Source organism: Onychostoma macrolepis, chromosome 23, assembly GCF_012432095.1.
Source record: "Onychostoma macrolepis isolate SWU-2019 chromosome 23, ASM1243209v1, whole genome shotgun sequence".
NCBI classification, from domain to species: domain Eukaryota; kingdom Metazoa; phylum Chordata; class Actinopteri; order Cypriniformes; family Cyprinidae; genus Onychostoma; species Onychostoma macrolepis.
The window spans coordinates 7,706,740-7,725,156 of NC_081177.1; the positions used below are offsets into that span (position 1 = coordinate 7,706,740).

Sequence of the window (18,417 nt, forward strand, 5' to 3'; positions counted from 1 at the left end):
TTTGAAATCCACTGGTCTAAACAGTCTGTGTGGCCCCATGCCGTTGTCTTACAGCTCATTTCGCATCTTAAAGGAGCCCTCCAGGATTATTTATAAAATCATCTGCTGCTCAGAGTTACCCATGAATCATTTGGGTAATGAAAAGCTAAATATTTATGGGCCGTTTCAGAACTGGAAAAGAACAGACATAAATGAGAAAAGACGGCTGATGGAGACGGCATGCGCTCCATCACTCAGCATGCCTCGGGAAAGATTAACAGCAGAATAAGGAAACAGAAGGTGGAGTTATCTGGAAACGCTTTCCCTGAAGGAAACTCTGAGAGTGGCGGTTGAGTGGGCGGCTCGATGGCAGAGAATTGATTTTGACGAGGATGAGGTGTTGTGGAGAAAGTGAGGGCAATTATCTGATCTATCGCTGCGCCTGTCACGCACGCACGCACACACACACACACAGAGCTGTCAGCTGTTTGTCTTTGGAGGGGTGTATTTCCCTGGCGATCCACACCTTGTCTAGTCCTGTTGGGGAGTGAATAGAGGTAACTGGCTCTGAGTGATGGAAGCACGCTCAGACTGGCCCAGTCTCCACACGGAAACATGATCAGATACCAGAAGATACAAACTAAAAGACAAACGGACTCCAGAGTACTGTTAGCCATTTAGATTTATTTATTTTTTATTAGAAAAGGGGGGAAATGGGATCATAAAAATGTTCTTCAAAAAGTTGAAGTACTAAAACTATTAAAACTGCATAAAAATAGTTTTAAAAATAAAATAAAAAAGTTAACCAAAAACAAAAATTACTAAAACAGACTATTAAAATAAAATACAAAACTTAAAAATTAAAAATAAAAAGTAATATAAATATTAGATGGAAATTAATACAAAGAAATGAAAGAAATTACCTAACCAAATTAATATATAAAAAAAAAGGGTAACCAAAATAGAGCTGAAAAAAATTCAATTTATAAAATTAAATTGAGAATTAAAAATGCTGTCTTGACAACTGAATAAGATAAATAATTGCAAGTACTAAAATTACTAAAATGGAAATAAACATTAAAGCCATAAATAAAATACAAAATTATAAAAGCACAAAATTACTAAAAATTTGACTAGTAAAAATTGTTTTTAATTACTGAAAAGCTTGCAAATATAAATAAAGTTAAAAATGACAAATACAAACAAAAAATAAAACTCATGAAAACTAACTGAAATAAATTGTTTTAAGTAGCTAAAATTAAAAAATAATAAATTAAAGCTATACGCAAAAAAAAAAAAAAAAAGCATCAGTAAAAATAGGGGAAAATGTACTGTATAATTTGAAGGATTTTTAAAATTATTTTTAACAGGTGATTCACCAGTTGTTGTTTATTTTACACTGCATCACATTGTATTTTAGAGTTAGCAGAAATGTAAAATTATTGGATTATGTCCTGTGCAATAATCTGCCAGTACCTTTTCTGTTATTTTACAAATTAATTTTTAAAGTCTATATGGAAAAAAAAAGAAAAAGAAAAATGACAAAATAACAAAATTACTACAACGTAAATGCCAATTCGACATATTAATGAATAAAATAGAATATCATTTCCAAAAAAAAAAAAAAAAAAAGAAAACAGACTGAATTTCTATAAATTTCTTTCAACCTTCTATCCTCAAGAGTATTACAGTTTCCACAAAAATAATGAGAACAACTGTTTTCAACAATGATAATAAGAAATGTTTCTTGAGCAGAAAATCAGAATGATTTCTAAAGGATCATGTGACACTGAAGTAATGAAGCTGAAAAAGCTTTGCATCACAGGAATAAATTACATTTTAAAATGAATTCAAATAGAAGAGACTTTTCAAATTTTGAGTTTGTTCACAGCATGTGCCGTACCGTCAGGCAGCGTCTCTGATAATCAGCTAATTTTCAAAGCTTTCCATAATAACCTGGTTAAAGTAACCTTGTATAAATCGGTCATATTTACACAAACAGCACCACAGCATTTGTGAAATTGTTGAAAGCACGCACTTTCTAAAAGTGTATTTCCAAAACATCTAAGACATGCATTTAAACTTTGTCTTGTCAGCATTATTCCTACGGCAGCGCAAACTATAAATACAATCCTCCTTAAACCAGTCTGAAGGGCTGTAGAGCAACATTAGCGACTGTTGTGCAAGAGCTGTGACTAGTAAAGCAGCAGATGATACACATACAGTGATCAGACATCTGCACCCATGCGTTTGTCATCAGGCTCTAGCTGGGCCTTGTATTAAACAGCAAGATGCTAACAGATTTTTTGCACAGTTTAACAGCACTTAAAGGGTTATGGGTTGTTTGTCATCTCAGAAAGCACCACTAATGATTTGACAGCAGATTTCTTGTCAGTTAGAGTTCTGTCCTACACACACACACACACACACACACACACACACACACACACACACACACATCTCTCTGCCTCCGCCTAGTGGTGAGGATGAGTTACTGCAGCACAGGGATCCTGACGTACTTCTGACAACTAAAGCTGCTTTTATTGTGCAGGAATTCAAAATTATGACTTACAAAATTGTATGTTTATAGTATAAAGAAAAGTAGGGGAAAGAGGGCTAAGACGTGTCAGTGGGTAAGCTGCGTCACCCTCTTAATTTAGCAAATACAGCATTACATCACTTCTCCACATGTTGAGGTCAATCAAGCACAGCTGTTCACATATACGAGAAAATGAAAATGTCTTAAAGTTATTTCTTTTTTCATTTTCATTTATGATTTGAGAGTAAAATATTTTGTTATGATTATAATTATAATTAAAATTTATTTATTTATTTTTGCATATTCTAAATGGCTGGAAAAAAAGACTGTCAAAGCGAACTTATTCAGGTCTAGAAATAAATCTCAGATATTTTTACATGAAACAAATGTATAAAACAATGTAAATTATGTAAAGTGGCACAGCTATAGTTATAGTGAATTTTTGCATCAAAATGCAATAAATACTAATAACAAAATACTAATAATTCAAAAACTTACAAACATTTCATTACAATAAGATATTCAAATTATGTTCAGAAAATTTTCCTTTATTATAATTACACATACATACATATATATATATATATATTTTTTTTGATAAATACTTTTACTCAGTAGGGACATGAAATTATAATTTTTTACTGTCACACTTGATCAATTTAATTTAATTTTAAATAAATTATAAATTCTTTTCAACCTTCTATCCTCAAGAGTATTACAGTTTCCACAAAAATAATGAGAACTGTTTTCAACAATGATAATAAGAAATGTTTCTTGAGCAGAAAATCAGAATGATTTCTAAAGGATCATGTGACACTGAAGTAATGAAGCTGAAAATTCAGCTTTGCAGCACAGGAATAAATTACATTTTAAAATGAATTCAAATAGAAAAGAGACGAGACTTTTCAAAAACAATAAAACCTTCCCGACCCCAAACTTTTAATTAATATATCACTCACTCTCTGTTAATTCTTAGAGCAAGAACGAGGAGTAATAAAAACGAGCTAACAAAATTAAAATATTAACATCTTAATGAGGAGGTGACCAGTGATAAATATAAAGCAGGTACAGGTGACAATGAGACTAGAGACATTCCTCTCTCATGCACATTTCCTCATAATCTCCTTACATAACCGCAGCCCGTGACCTCGGGGTGACGGGCGCCAGACGGAGGTTTTCCTACAGGCCGACCCCCTACAGCGGTCCCAGAGCCCTCAGCGCTCACTTACACGCACAAACACGTCACAGCAGCTGACTGCAGCACTTGGGATGATGGGAGAGACATGCTGCCTTTCTTAAAAGAATGATTAGTTCAACTTAGCAAGCTCCAACAGGTAACAGCTCTCGGCTCCATTTCTGTTATATTTTAAAACTAAATGAGCTCAACACTTTCTGTTCATACAATAAAGAGGAATGAGCAACTCCTCTGTTTTGACAGAATCTGAAGTAAAACTGCTGTCCATAAAGGCATTATACACTCGTGTGCTTCTTTAAGTCCACTTATAAATTTTGCATCATAATGTAGTTTTTCTTTCATTTTATATATATAGTACAGAGTAAATACCAAAAACTAAAGGCCAAAAGTGACAAGTTATTTTATAATGTCAGTTTTCATGACCTTTTTATTTATTTTTCAGAATTTAAAGACATATTGCAGACTTTGTATTTTTAATTATTTTAATTTTTTTTAATTATTTTATTCAGCAAAGATGCATTAAACTGACCAAAAGTAAAAGGCATTTATATATATTGCTGAATTATTTAAAAATTAAAAGTATAAAATCTGTAATTTAGTTCTGTGATGAAAAGCTGAATTTTCTGCATCCTTACACCAATCTTCAGTGTCACATGATCCTTCAGAAATCATTCTAATATGCTGATTTATTACTTTTATCATCAATGTTGGAAACAGTTTTTTTCAGGATTCTTTGATTAATAAAATTTTTAAAAGAACAGCATTTATTATTTATTCAAAATAGAAATCTTTTCTAACAATATAAGTCTTTGCTATCACTTTTTTGTTGTTATCACTATCCTGAATAAATATTCATTTCTTTCAAAAAAGGAATGAATAAAAATGTACTGACCACAAATTTTTAAAAATGGTAGTTTATGTTATTACAAAAGATTCTATTTTAAATAAATGTTGTTCCTTTAACTTTTTATTTATTAAAAAGTCCTGAAAAAAGTATAACATTCTAGAAAAATATAATGAAGCACAACTGTTTTCAACATTGATAATGAATCAGAATATTAGAATGATTTCTGAAGGATCGTGACACTGAAGATTGGAGTAATGATGCTGAAAATTCAGCTTTGCATCACAGGAATGAGTTACATTTTACAATATATTCACATAGAAAACATTTATTTTACATTGAAATAATATTGCACAATTTTTTCTTGATTTCTGATCAAATAAATGCAACCCTGATGAGCATAAGATAAAAAACATTAAAAATCTTACTGATCCCAAACTTTTGAACAGCAGTGTAAATTTTACAAATATAAATTACTTATAAATTGCTTAGATATTTCACAATATTACTGTTTTTCATCAAATACTACACTCTTTTAGCAAGCTGAACGCATTATCAAAGTACCTAACAAATAAAGTGAATATGCACAAGTATTTTCCGGTCACCATTACAACCCAACACACTACATAACGTGCCCCTCAACACAATAACAGCCATCTACCTCATTCCCAACAGTCCCCACGATGATTCCCCAAAGCAAACCGTATAAGTTAGCAAAGCAAGGAGAGTCGACTTGAGTAGTTTCTCTTGTTTCAGAGAGCATCAGCTTATGACAGCAAATTCATTTCACGGTCTGGTGGCCAGAGAGGAGACCTCATACCCAGCAGGCCTCTCTCTGATGCTTGAAAGCACGAGATGGACCCTCCACAGAGAAGCTGAGATCTCCCAGCGGTCTTCAGAAAGGCCCGGGTGTCTGCTGTGTGGCTCTTACCTTTGAGGCGTGACGGCGCTCGCTGCAGTCTGGATGCTGGCAAACCACACACTCCTCATCCTGAGCCGGCTTCTCATCTGCAACATTAAATAACACACACATACACATCAAAACACCTCATGAACCCACTGGAAAACTCGATATTTTCTGAAAAAAAAAAAAAAAAAAAAGAAAAAGAATAGTTGCTATGTGGTTCTAGGGTTATTATAGTTAACTAAAACCATAAAAGAAAATAAAATTGATTCAAATCAAATACAAAATCTATAATACAATATTTAAAAATAAACTTATAAAATGTATTTGCAAAGGTGACATTTCTCATTTTCATTTAGTTGAACCGGATATGCTAAAATTTGTCATTTTTATTAGTTTTTGTTGCTTTTAAATATATCTGTATCGTTTTTATTTATTTTTATTTCCGTTTTAGGTAACTTGATGTGTTAAAATAAACTAAAACAAAAATTAATCATATTAATACAGACATATTTAAAAGTAACAAAAACAAAAAAAAATTACAATTCAAAAACAAACCTAAATTATTAAAATTAAAATATTACATAAATATAAAATCTAACTCAAAATAATAATAAACAATAGTACATCAGTGTTACTAAAATATAATAGTATGTCAGTGTTAAAAAACACTTTGGTTATGTTTTTTTTTTGTTTTTTTGTTTTCCAAAAGATTGCTGCTTTGCTAGTTTATAAAATAAAATAAAATAAATAAAAATACACTGGATACTAGGGTGTTCTTTTGACCGTTTTATTGTCTGGTTATTGTTCAATTTTTATTTTTTTCCAAAAACAAAATAAAATAGGTAAATGAAAATGAAAAGAAAATACAAAAATAGATACTGGTTATTAGGGTGTTCTTTTGATCATTTTATTGACTGGTTAAAAACAAAGCAAAATAAAAAAATAAAATAAATACAAAAAATAAAATAATTTTATAAATAACACTAAGAGGATATATAATGCAATAAAGGGATAAAGACTGAGACAGACAGAGGAACTTAACAGGATATTAACAAGACAGGAGAAAGGAAGACAACAACAAAAAAAAAGTTAAAAAAAGGAAGAAAACACACAAACATGGTTTAGTTTCACTTCATTACTAACTGGATGAAAAGGTGAATGCAAAACTAACAATAAACCACACTATAAATACTCATTTTATGAATTTTACTATAAATGTCTAATTATTCCACATGCTGTAAGATCGATGTGTCTGTATGTAGATGAGAATTTCAAGACAGTTAACAGCCACATATTTAAGTGATTCTCCATAGTAGGAATCGACCCAACAACAACTTTCCACTCTCCTCTCCGCTTACAGATTCAATATTCTCAGGAAAATTCCCAACATCTTTTCCATCTGCAGATCTTTCACTAGAAATCAGCTAAATGTGTGCCTTCTTTAATAATATGCCTCAGTATCCATTTTTTTTAGACTGAATCAAAGCCGTCATGAATCAAAAACTTGTGGCGAAACCTAAAATCATGTGAGTCAACAGTGTCTGACCAGCAGCAGCTGCCTGCTCGAACCACTTCATTGTTTTTGCATCGTTATTCCTCATACTTATGGTTTGAAAAACCATAAGTATAACACTTCAGTGATACTTAACCTTCTGCAGATGATGAAACAGGTGGAAATAAAGCATAGGCTTTTACAGTCCCTGCTGGAAAAAACAGTTTAAGCTAGGAAGTGTATGTTGTAGCATGGTGTTATGTTTAAAAATATTTTTTTTCCTTCTTTTTTTTGCTGCTACAACACGGTCTGCTTTAAATGAACAATCTAAAAAGCATTTAAATCCACTGACTCGACTCGACTCGACGATGATGTTATTTGACATTTATATTGAATAAAGACCTTAAGGACAAGCAGCAAGTTTGTTTAGCGTAGGATGCTAATGATGTGTGTTAAGAGTCTGATTCAGCAGTATTCATCCACTCTCTTCTCTCTTAACTTCCTCCTGTTCTTCACTCTCTCTCTCTCTCACTCCCTCTCAGTCTCTGTTTAACATGGAGAGGAATGTCTGACCTCAGCACTGCTGATTAAGCCCAAATCAAGCAAATAAAAGCAAGCTAGCGGCACATGCATTGTCAACACACACAGTGAGCCAGCGTGTGCGTACAGCCACTGATGCAGTCACACTCAGAGAAAACTCACTGCACCCAACTTTCTAAAGCCATAGTGAGTTTTTACAGCATCTGAATAAAATGTGAGTATTGTTTGCCTGTTGGGATACCAACTTCAGCAGAGCAAAAAGAAACGCTGTTTAAAGCTTTTAATAACGTAAAATAAATAAATAAATTACAATGGTATTTGACTTTAGATAATAATAATAATAATAATAATAATAATAAAGTAGTAAGTACTATTAACAAAAACAATAAAAAAAGTTAAAAAAATTAAACTGAACTATTACTTGAAAGAGCTGATAATCTTACAATGGTATTTGACTTTAGATAATAACAACAATAATAATTATAAATATTATAATAATAATAATAATAATAATAATAATAATAATAATAATATGGAAAAATCATTAAAAATGAAATAGAAAACCATTACTTGAAAGAGAATCATCGTACAATACTATTTGCCTTTGTACAGATGTAGATACATAATAATTTAAAAAAAATCAATCCTCAGCCATCTTCAAGAATCGGCTAAAAACACATCTCTTCCATTTTTATTTGACCCTCTAACTCCAGAACTCTCTATTCTAATTATATCCTTAAAAAAAATATATAAATTAAAAAAAAATAGACCCTTTTAGACTTGCACTCTATTCATTTAAAAAAATAAATTAAAAAAACAAAACAAAATAACTAGCTTTTCTAATCTTTTTGTGTTCTATCGGTTTTCTTTTTATTTATTATACAATTAACAAAAGCAAAAAAGGCCTCTGACACTAGCTTGCTCTATTCCATCTGTTTTCTTTTTATTTATTATATAATTAAAACACACAAACCTTGCTACGTGTACTGCGTTAAGCTAACTGAGACTTGTTATAGCGCTTACATATCATTGCTCTTTTGTTGGTCTTGATTCATTTGTAACTCGCTTTGGATAAAAGCGTCTGCTAAATGACTAAATGTAAATGAAATAATAATAATAATAATAATAAAAACATTTATAAAAAAAAAAAAAAGAGACTTATCTTACAGTGGTATAAAATACAAAAAAATTAAATTAACAATAACCATAATAAATGACTACTTTTTTGCATTAAATATAGCGTTCACATTCGTAGTACAAAATCTTTAGGCCAAATTACATGCCAGAGTTTAATACTCTAGATAGTGACATGCTAAGCCCCTAAAACCAAAGTATGAGCATTAGAACTAGTGATGCTTGTCTTTTTATATAAATAAGTGATCCATAAAACAAAGGTGTACAGTTCCCAACGACAATCCCACAGTCCCGCAGCCTTATCATACTCTTCCTCAAAGAAGACCACACAGCGAGGACCCTTGACCTGGACTGTACCATGTTTACCATGTATAGGCAGAGTGGAGGTTTCTAAGAGCATGTTGAAGCATCGCTTTTGTACAGCTTTTATGAGGAATGTACGGAATGCCTCAGATCAGCGGTGAATTTTTCCCTCTGTTCTGTTGCATGGGACGGCTGGCACACTACTGGACCTGTCTGATGGTCCTCCTCCTCCTCCTCCTCCTCTCTGAAGGCTAAAGTGCCCCGTCAGCCGGAGACGCCGTGTGAGTTATGCAACGTGAGGCGTCTGCTGGAAGACAGATGGCAGACGGCAACAGACTGCCAAGGTCCGAGGTGCTTCACTTAACTGTCAGAGATGCAGCCAACTGCTGTATCGCTTCACGGGACAGTAAGAGAGTTTAAATTCAACGGCAAGAACAAGGGATATATAGATATAGATAGATTATATATAGTCAAGTCAAGTCACCTTTATTTATATAGCGCTTTTAACAATACAGATTGTGTCAAAGCACTTAACAGTATCAAATTGGAGGATAGAGTGTCAGTAATGTATAATGATAATATTAAACACTCAATTTTCAATTAAAGGCATTTCATTATTGAATTCAGAGATGTCATTGTCTAGCTCAGTTTAGTTTAAATAGTATCTGTGCAATCAAATCGGCGATAGTCGCTAGAAATTAAGTGTCCCCAACTGAGCAAGCCAGAGGCGACAGCGGCAAGGAACCAAAACTCCCTCTGTGACAGAATGGAGAAAAAAAAACCTTGGGAGAAACCAGGCTCAGTCGGGGGACCAGTTCTCCTCTGACCAGACGAAACCCGCAGTTCAAAAGTTTATATTTCTATTTTAATTTTGTTGCAATTTCTAACAATAGTAGTATTATGTAGTTAGGTATTTTATTATATTATATTATATTATATTATATTATATATACACATACACAGTCATGGCCAAAAATATTGGCACCCTTGGTAAATATGCTCAAAGGCGGCTGTGAAAATTAATCTGCATTGTTAATCTTTTATTTATTAAAATAAATAAATAAAAAAAAAAATCACAAAAAACACAAAAGTCTAACCTTTCATTGGATAATAAGAATTTAAAATGGGGAGAAATATCATTATGAAATAAATGTTTTTCTCTAATACACATTGGCCACAATTAACGGCACCCTTTTATTCAATATTTTTTTAAACCTCCATTTGCCAGTTTAACAGCTCTATATTTTCTCCTATAATGCCTGATGAGGTTAGAGAACACCTGACAAGAGATCAGAGACCATTCCTTCATCCAGAATCACTCCAGACCCTTAAGATTCCCAGCTCCATGTTGGTGCTTCTTCTCTTCAGTTCACTCATTTTCTACAGGGTTCAGGTCAGAGGACTGGAATGGCCAGCAGAAGCTTGGTTTTGTGCTCAGTGACCAATTTGTGTGTTGTTTTTGAGGTTTGTGTTTGGATTTTTGTACGGTTGGAAGATCCAAACATGGCCCATTATAAGATTTCTAACAGAGTCAGTCACTTACTGATTTTTTATGTGTTGGTATTTGACAGAATCAATGATGTCATGTGTCTAAACAAGATATCCACAGGACCTCCAGCAGAAATATAGGCCCACAACATCAAAAATACAGCAGTATATTTCATTGTACACATGGGGTACTTTTTATCCCCGTGTTCACCAAACCCATCTTGAGTGTTTGCAGCTAAAAAGCTCATTTTTTAGTTTCATCTGACCATAGAAGCCAGTCCCATTTGAAGTTCCAGTCGTGTCTGATAACTGAATATGCTGGAGATTGTTTTTGGATGAGCTAGGAGAATTTTCCTTGAAACCCTCCCAAAAAACATGTGGAGATGTAGGGGCTGTTTGACTATTTTTTTAAGGTTTTCTGACCCCGAGACTCAACTATTTTCTGCAGTTCTCCAGCTGTGGTCCTTGAGTCTTTAGCCACTCAAACTCTCCTTCTCACCGTGCATTAGGACGATATAGACACACATCCTCTTCCAGGCAGTTTCGTAACTTATGTTAATTGGAAATTCGTAATTATTGCCCTGATGGTGGAAATGGGAATTTTCACTGCTCTAGCTCTTTTCTTAAATCCGCTTCACTAATTTGTGAAGCTCAATTATCTTTTGCTGCACATCAGAAATATATTCTTTGGTTTTTCTCATTGTGATGGATGATTAGGGGAATTTGGGCTTTGTTTTCCCTCCTATTTATATTTCTGTGAAACAGGAAGCCATGGCTGGATAATTTCATGTTCATAATCACCCTGGAGTGCTCAAAATTGTGAATATGAATGTGAATATACTTCAGAGATATTTTACTCAAAAGAATTTCTAGGGGTGCCAATAATTGTGTCCAACGTGTATTTGAGAAAAACATTCATTTCATAATGATATTTCCCTCCATTTTAAATTCTTATTTTCCAATGAAAGGTTAGAGTTTTTGAATGTTTTTAATAAAAGATCAAAAGCATTTACAATGCAGATTAATTTTCACAGCCTTCTTTGATCATATTTACCAAGGGTGCCGATATTTTTGGCCATGACTATAAATACACAGCAAAATAAAACCAGACAAGGTGAACAGGATCCCACCGATTAAACATTAAACTGACTTTTGGCTACAAAATGTACCCTACAAAAATTGCTTACAAATACAAAACAAAAGACATTTTCTGTTTCTATAGGAAAGGAACATGAGTGCAGGAGTGATGCTACCTATTTTCATCCATTAGATGAGAAGCTGCTTTAAATGGCCTCTCGCTGTTTTACTATTTTTACAATCAGCGCAAAAAAAAAAAATCATTATTAGCATTAAACATCATTAATGCAGCCAAAAATAAAAATAAATAGCATTTGCAACCTGAACCAATTTTGAATTTTTACCACAATATGTTTTCATAACTTTGGTTATCAGACATTAGATTAAAACCCATTTCCAGAGGGGAAAAAAGGAAAATGTACTGTTGATTATCCAGTTATTTTATGACAGTGATCGACTGGTAGATCTTTTTCACTGTCCCAGCAGATCCCGAAAATAACAGTAAAATAAGTACAAAAATGCATTACATTTCTCCATTCTTTGTACTGTATTTTTCTGCTATTTTCGGTAGCTACTGTGACAGTGATAAAGAAAAATACATCACGTCTGAGTAGGGCAACAGGATGTTAACAGAGGTCAGAGACGCAGAAGACAGATGCAAAGAGGAGAAAATACTGTAGCAGGCACAGAACAATAGCTCACGGTTCACAATGGTCGAAATATAGGAAGAAAATATAAATATTAAATTGGAGATATAGGGTTATAAGCTATTAATGCATCACTGAGGGAAACTGTCTTGAGAAATGTTTTGATGGCAATGGCAATTTCTTCTCCTCTTACCTCCGTATAAAAGTGCAGCTCTGCTTTGTTTACTGCGGTAACCAAGAAAACGTTATATCGTGGCTGGTTCATAAGCGCCACCTGCTGTCAGAGAGTGAATTTGCATCAAATTCAGACCTGCTGTTTTTGTTTGATCCTCAAATTATACAATCCAATTCAAATAAAAAACAACTGCTTGTGAAACGTGTGTAGCATCTTTGCTTGTATCATGATTAAAATGCAGTGGTTGCCTCTAATTTCAAATGGATACAGATATTTTTGTCTGAAGCCAGTTTGTTTGTTATAAATCAAACAGTCAATAAATAAATTGCTTAAAAAAAAAAAATCAGAGTCAGCCAATTTGCTAGTTTAAAAAAAGGAAAAAAAAGGAAATCTGATTATGAATTGGCTATGATCGGTGCATCACTAATTAAAATACTAAACAAAAGGCCTCAAATTGGAAGTACAATCTGGGATGTCTTCTTTTATAAATTCTTCAATAGGTAGATCTCGTCTTTCATAAAGGCCGAGGTCAGGGATCTTAGGCTTAAAAAGGTTGGTGACCACTGTTTTATGGACATTTCCATTAACCCTAAAACACAATGCAATGAAGTGCAAAATTCAAAATACAGGTAAAACACCAGTAAAAATAAATACGGAAAATAAAACAGTACATACCAATACATTTTATTTATTTATTTGTTAGTTTGGTTATAGTGTTGAGTGAGAGTGTTGAAAATAAGAAAGTCATATTGTGAAAAATATAGTTGCTATTATGAGGAATGACTTTGCAAATGTGATCTAAAGAGTCAATATAAAGTCAGAAATTTAAAATATAATTTTAAATGATAAAGACTCAAATAATGAGAATGTTAAAAAAAAAAAAAAAAAAAATTACAAAATTATTTGAAACAGAAATTGGCAATACGTCAACCAAAATTTCCACTGAAAATATTTTTAATAAAATATTTAATGAATACATTTAAAAAAAAAAAAAAAAAAAAAAAAAATATATATATATATATATATATATATATATATATAAACATTTTACTTTGTTTTCAGTAACAAAATACATTAATTTTTAACAAATACAAAAGTACTTTAAGTTTCCACATCTTAAATAAATTTTGTATTTTTTTTTCTCTCTTTTTGCTGAAAACCGAATGTAAACTATGTAATTTTATTGCACTGTCAACCAAAATCTTTCCAAGCTGTCTGTTTGTGCATACCTATTTCAATTAGACACTGCCCAGGTAAATAAAACTACATACTTTAAGATGATTTTCTGTACTAACATTTAAAAATTTGGTCTGCTTGAAAAACTAAAAATGCAGCATGCATTTTCATTCATGTCATTGACTGAAAACTGACAGCAAGTCTTTGACCGCACAGACTTCCTGCCTCCAGCCATACTGCTTCTTACACTACATGCAAGGACTTAAGAGGCCACACACTTGAATCCTGAGTACATACAGTAATAAGACCATTTTGAAGCTAATCTTACAGCAGCGGGTCCCATAAGATGACTGTATAAACCACTATGAGTTTGTGACATTTTCCCATCACTATTACCAACTCAAACACCAAAGTGAGCCACGACCCACCATTTTAATCCCCCAGACTAATTATGGCATTTGAGAAGACAAGTATGCACTTAGAAATGCAGTACGCTCCTCTTCTCAAGGCCACAGCAGCCAGAGAGCGGCTCTCAGTAATGGATCGGCCTTAATTACAGGTCTTATGGATGGAAGACATCAAAGAAAGACTCATTGCTGCAGTTTTCCATCTCTGTTGAAGTGTCCCAAATGTTCCGGAAGAAATCTGGGTTGAGTAAGTGACAAACAAATAAACCATTGAGGACTGAATGATGGGCTAATGAAAAACAGCGTCAGGGAAACATGGAGATGACAGCAATAACTGACCATAACACATTTTCAACTTCAAAACACACAAATGCAGGGCAGCAACAGCATTCAAAGTATTATAAGATGTTCAGAAATGCTGAAAAAGAGCTTAAAGTAGCACTACAAAACAGCAGGATGCAATGCAATGGCTGAAGATATCCATCTGACACGTATACATGAACAAGGGATGTAACAATTTAAAATTTTGTTTAAAAAAGTAAATTGTTTTTTAATATAATTTCTTAATTTTTTATAAAACAATATAATATATAATTCATACATTAAAATTCTATACTATTTTGTCTAATTAGCTATTTTAATAATAAAAAGCTAAAATAAGTGACCATTACATTATTAAATATACAATATCAACTGAAACATATCCAACAGAGATAATAATAATAATAATAAATTACAATAATAAAAAAATAAAATAAAATCTGATATCTGTAGGTATGCTTATTTGCACTAATTTCTGTCAAATGGAATGAATCAAATTTGATTCTGATTCAGAAAATTGTTTATATTATGAACCCTAAGCATTGCAATTCGACTTTCATATTCACAAAAAGTGAGCGGACATGTCAGATAAGCATTTTAGCGAATATTTAATAAACATTCAGCCTGCTTCACTCACCAATTTTTAAGACATGAGTTGTAAATAAACATACACGGGGTCATAAGACATAAAACATATGTAAACATACGCATCACAATCCTGAACATTATTTTTTAATCCCATTGAGGAAATACTTGGATGCAAATGTTTACATATTAATCCTGCCCTGACAAACCTGAACAGTTTAATGACAGTGTCACAAAGACATTTAAAAGCAGCATTTCAACTACTGAAATCCTGAATGATATTACCAAAAACAACAGTACATTTATGACTTCGGGTTCCAAACAATTTAACAAAGTTGTATAGATTTAAGCAAGTACTGAGTATACAAAAGACAACAACTCACTGGTTAGTGACTGAGGAATGTCAGTATTTTGGGTATGTGGATCCAGCCTTACCATAAACATCACAGATGACATCCAGAGGGGACGACCAAGAGTACCGTTCCGCCCCCTGTTCTGTCAAAGAAGATGGGAGTGTCTCAAGTTCATAAGCTCCCCGTTTCCTCCAGTAAAGGAACATTGTGAAGGATGAGGCTATAAACACTAACTGCAAAAATAAACTGATCTTCTAAAGGCTACTTTAAAAGGAAACAATGCCCACTCGCACAATAATCAAACACTCAACATCTAACGCGGCATCTTTACGTCCAGCTCTGATGTGCCCTAAACGGGATATAGTCAATCTCAAACAATTCCCCATAAAGCAGGCACCTGCAGTTACCTCATCTTCCCTAACAATTAAACCTTGCTTTGATCCCGCTTCACGAGTTCCAACCCATAAAAGTGCGCAACTAGGCATGCCAAAACCGGATCTACGTTCCAAAACCGAGCAAATCCTGGCACCCATTTCACAGCAACTCAATGCAACTCTTGACAATGAATCTCAATTGAGAACGTATGACGAGTTCCTTGCTTCTAGAACTGTGGATCCCTCAGTGGGATCTTGCAGTACGCCAAAACAGGAACGCCTAAAAGTCCTCTAAAAACTTTGGGAAGAAAAAAACAAATAAAAGTCTTCCAAAGCTGCTTGATGTCTTGACAAGAATGTCTCGCCTTCTTTGAAAAGTTGACGGTGCTTCTTCAGCTTCATCTTAGATCCCATTACCAGATCTACGTTCTAAACCCAAGCAAACACTGGCACCCATTTCACAGCAACTCAATGCAACTCTTTCGAATAAATCTCAATTGAGAACGCATGATAGGTTCCTCGATTCTTGAATTGTGGTTCCCAAGTCGGAAACACCTACAGGTCCTCTAAACCTTGGCAAGAAAAAACGAATTAAAGTCTTCCAAAGTTGCTTGATTTCCAGACAAAAATGTCTCAACTTCTTTGAGAAGTTGACGGTGCATCATCTTCAGCTTCATCTTAGATCCCAAAACCAGACCTATGTTGCAAACCCAAGCAAAACCTGGCACCCATTTCACAGCAACCCAATGCAACTCTTGATAATGCAAATAATGCTCTGAATGGATAACGTATGACGCGATCCTTGCTTCTCAAACTGTGGATCCCACAATGGGATCTTGCTGTACGCTAGACAGGAACACCTAAAAGTCCTCTACACCTTGGCAAAAACAAACCAAATTAAAGTCTTCCAAAGTTATTTGACGTCTTGACGAGAGTGTCTCGCCTTCTTTGAGAAGCTGACGGTGCTTCTTCTTCAACTTCATCTCAGAAGTTCTTTGCTTTCTTCGCCAAACAATCAGTATTTTCAAGTCTGCAAGGAACAGGCACATCGGTGTCAAAGTCTGCGCAAGCAAGTTGGGCAAAGAGGTCTGGTTGTCAGAGGGTGTTCAACCCACACTACCAGACAAATGTTGTATTCATTCTGGGCTGAAGTGCATGCTGGGATTGATAGACTAGGCCAATACCTTCCAGTATTTGGGAAACAAAGATCCCTTGCAAACCCCTCCTACACAGACAGCGAACTTTGTCTATGATTTGCACAAACAATAAAAGCCAGACATTTCTGCATTGATTAGAGTCCTAGTCCTCCTTTTTCCGAGAGATTTATGAGTTACGAATGCCGTGTGACTACAACAATGTCAGCTGTTTCCTTGGATGGACACTGGCCAGCAGTGGCTCCTGATAAGATATCCGCTCTATGGAGGTGGATGAATGTCAAAATGACAAGTTCAAACGTGGCATTTCCCCAATGTCTTGTTGCAGTAAGGTTGTTTTAGTTATCCTGCAGAGAAGAATTATTGTGAGAACGTACCGTGCAAGAGTCGGAGGGGAGGGACGATGTTGCACAGCCATTCAGATGTCCAATTTTGGGATAAGAAATTAGAGGGTACGGCTGGGGCAGAATTACTCTTGGAGTCTGGCTTTGCAGACATATGGTAGTAATCCAGAACCTGGCTTTGAACTTGCAGCTTTTTTAAATGAACAGGCCGCTCGGGCAGCTGCAGAATGAGACTCAACAGAGAAGCAGATTTAAACAATGAATCTAAGGTTTTTCCTCTGCAACTTCAGCGTCTTTTTTAAACACAAACAGTGGGCTTCAATATTCTGCATTAGCATAAAAAGTGCGCTTACATAACCGTTTGAGTGCAGATGTGTGACTGAGAGGCAGAATGAGTGTGTGCAACAGGAACAGTGAAAAAGTGAGTTTTCCCAAGCCTCAGTGGTGTTGACAGGTGGAGAGCAGTTTCACTCTCTGGTTGCCAAAGTAGTGGAAAATACATTTAACCTATATTTAGATGGAACAGCCACATCATATGCTATATTAACCCCTTAAATACTACTAGAAATGCTATTGTAATACTTCAAAACTTACAACACAACAACAAACTGATGACATTAACTGAAGATAATTCACTAACTCAATTTCAAATATTACCATTCAAAAATTTGGGGTTGTTAAGATTTTTAAAAGTAAGTATCTTATGCTCACCAAGGCTACATTTATTTGATCAAAAACAAAGTAAAAACAGTAATATTTAAAATACCTGTAAAAAAATTCTATTTTAATCATTCTAATATTCTGATTTGGTGCTCAAAAAGCATTTCTTATTATCAGTGTTGAAAAAAACTGTGATGCTTTTTTTCAGGATCCTTTCAGGATGAATATTACATTTACAAAAGTATTTATGTGAACTAGAAATCTTTGGTAACACAATGAACAATACAATGCATCCTTGCTGAATAAAAGTAAATTTCTAAAAAAAAAAATAAAAATACAAAAAAAAAACATTACTTGGTGGTTTCAAAACATGTTTATAGATAATGTTTCCATCCATAATGTTTAATGAAAATAACTGTAAAATATTTCTTTGGTTCCAAAGAACACAATTTTTTTTTAATAGAGCGTTTTTCACAATGTATGTTTATTATGTATGAGCATTAATGTCAAATTCAGAGAAAATACAAATAAGCAATAGAAATAAATATTGGTGAAGGCACTGTGGCCTCCTTTACTAAAAGGCATTTATTAAATATAATATCACATAAAAACACATGAATGGAAACCTAGCAATCATCTGCAACAATTTGTCTGTCAGTAACATGCGGTTAAAACACAACCCATCTAGATCGCCTTTTTTTTTTTTTTTTTTTTTTACACCTC

General features: G+C 33.7%; 1 protein-coding gene across 2 annotated transcripts in view; it reads right to left on the reverse strand.

Annotated features, from left to right (window-relative positions):
• plekhg5b (pleckstrin homology domain containing, family G (with RhoGef domain) member 5b) overlaps positions 1-18,417 on the reverse strand; it is a 90,694-nt gene that overhangs the window by 52,321 nt on the left and 19,956 nt on the right. For both annotated transcript variants that reach the window (XM_058763144.1, XM_058763143.1), the window contains exon 3: positions 5,489-5,565. In XM_058763144.1, the coding sequence (XP_058619127.1) occupies positions 5,489-5,565 (77 nt within the window). The remainder of the gene's footprint in view (positions 1-5,488; positions 5,566-18,417) is intronic.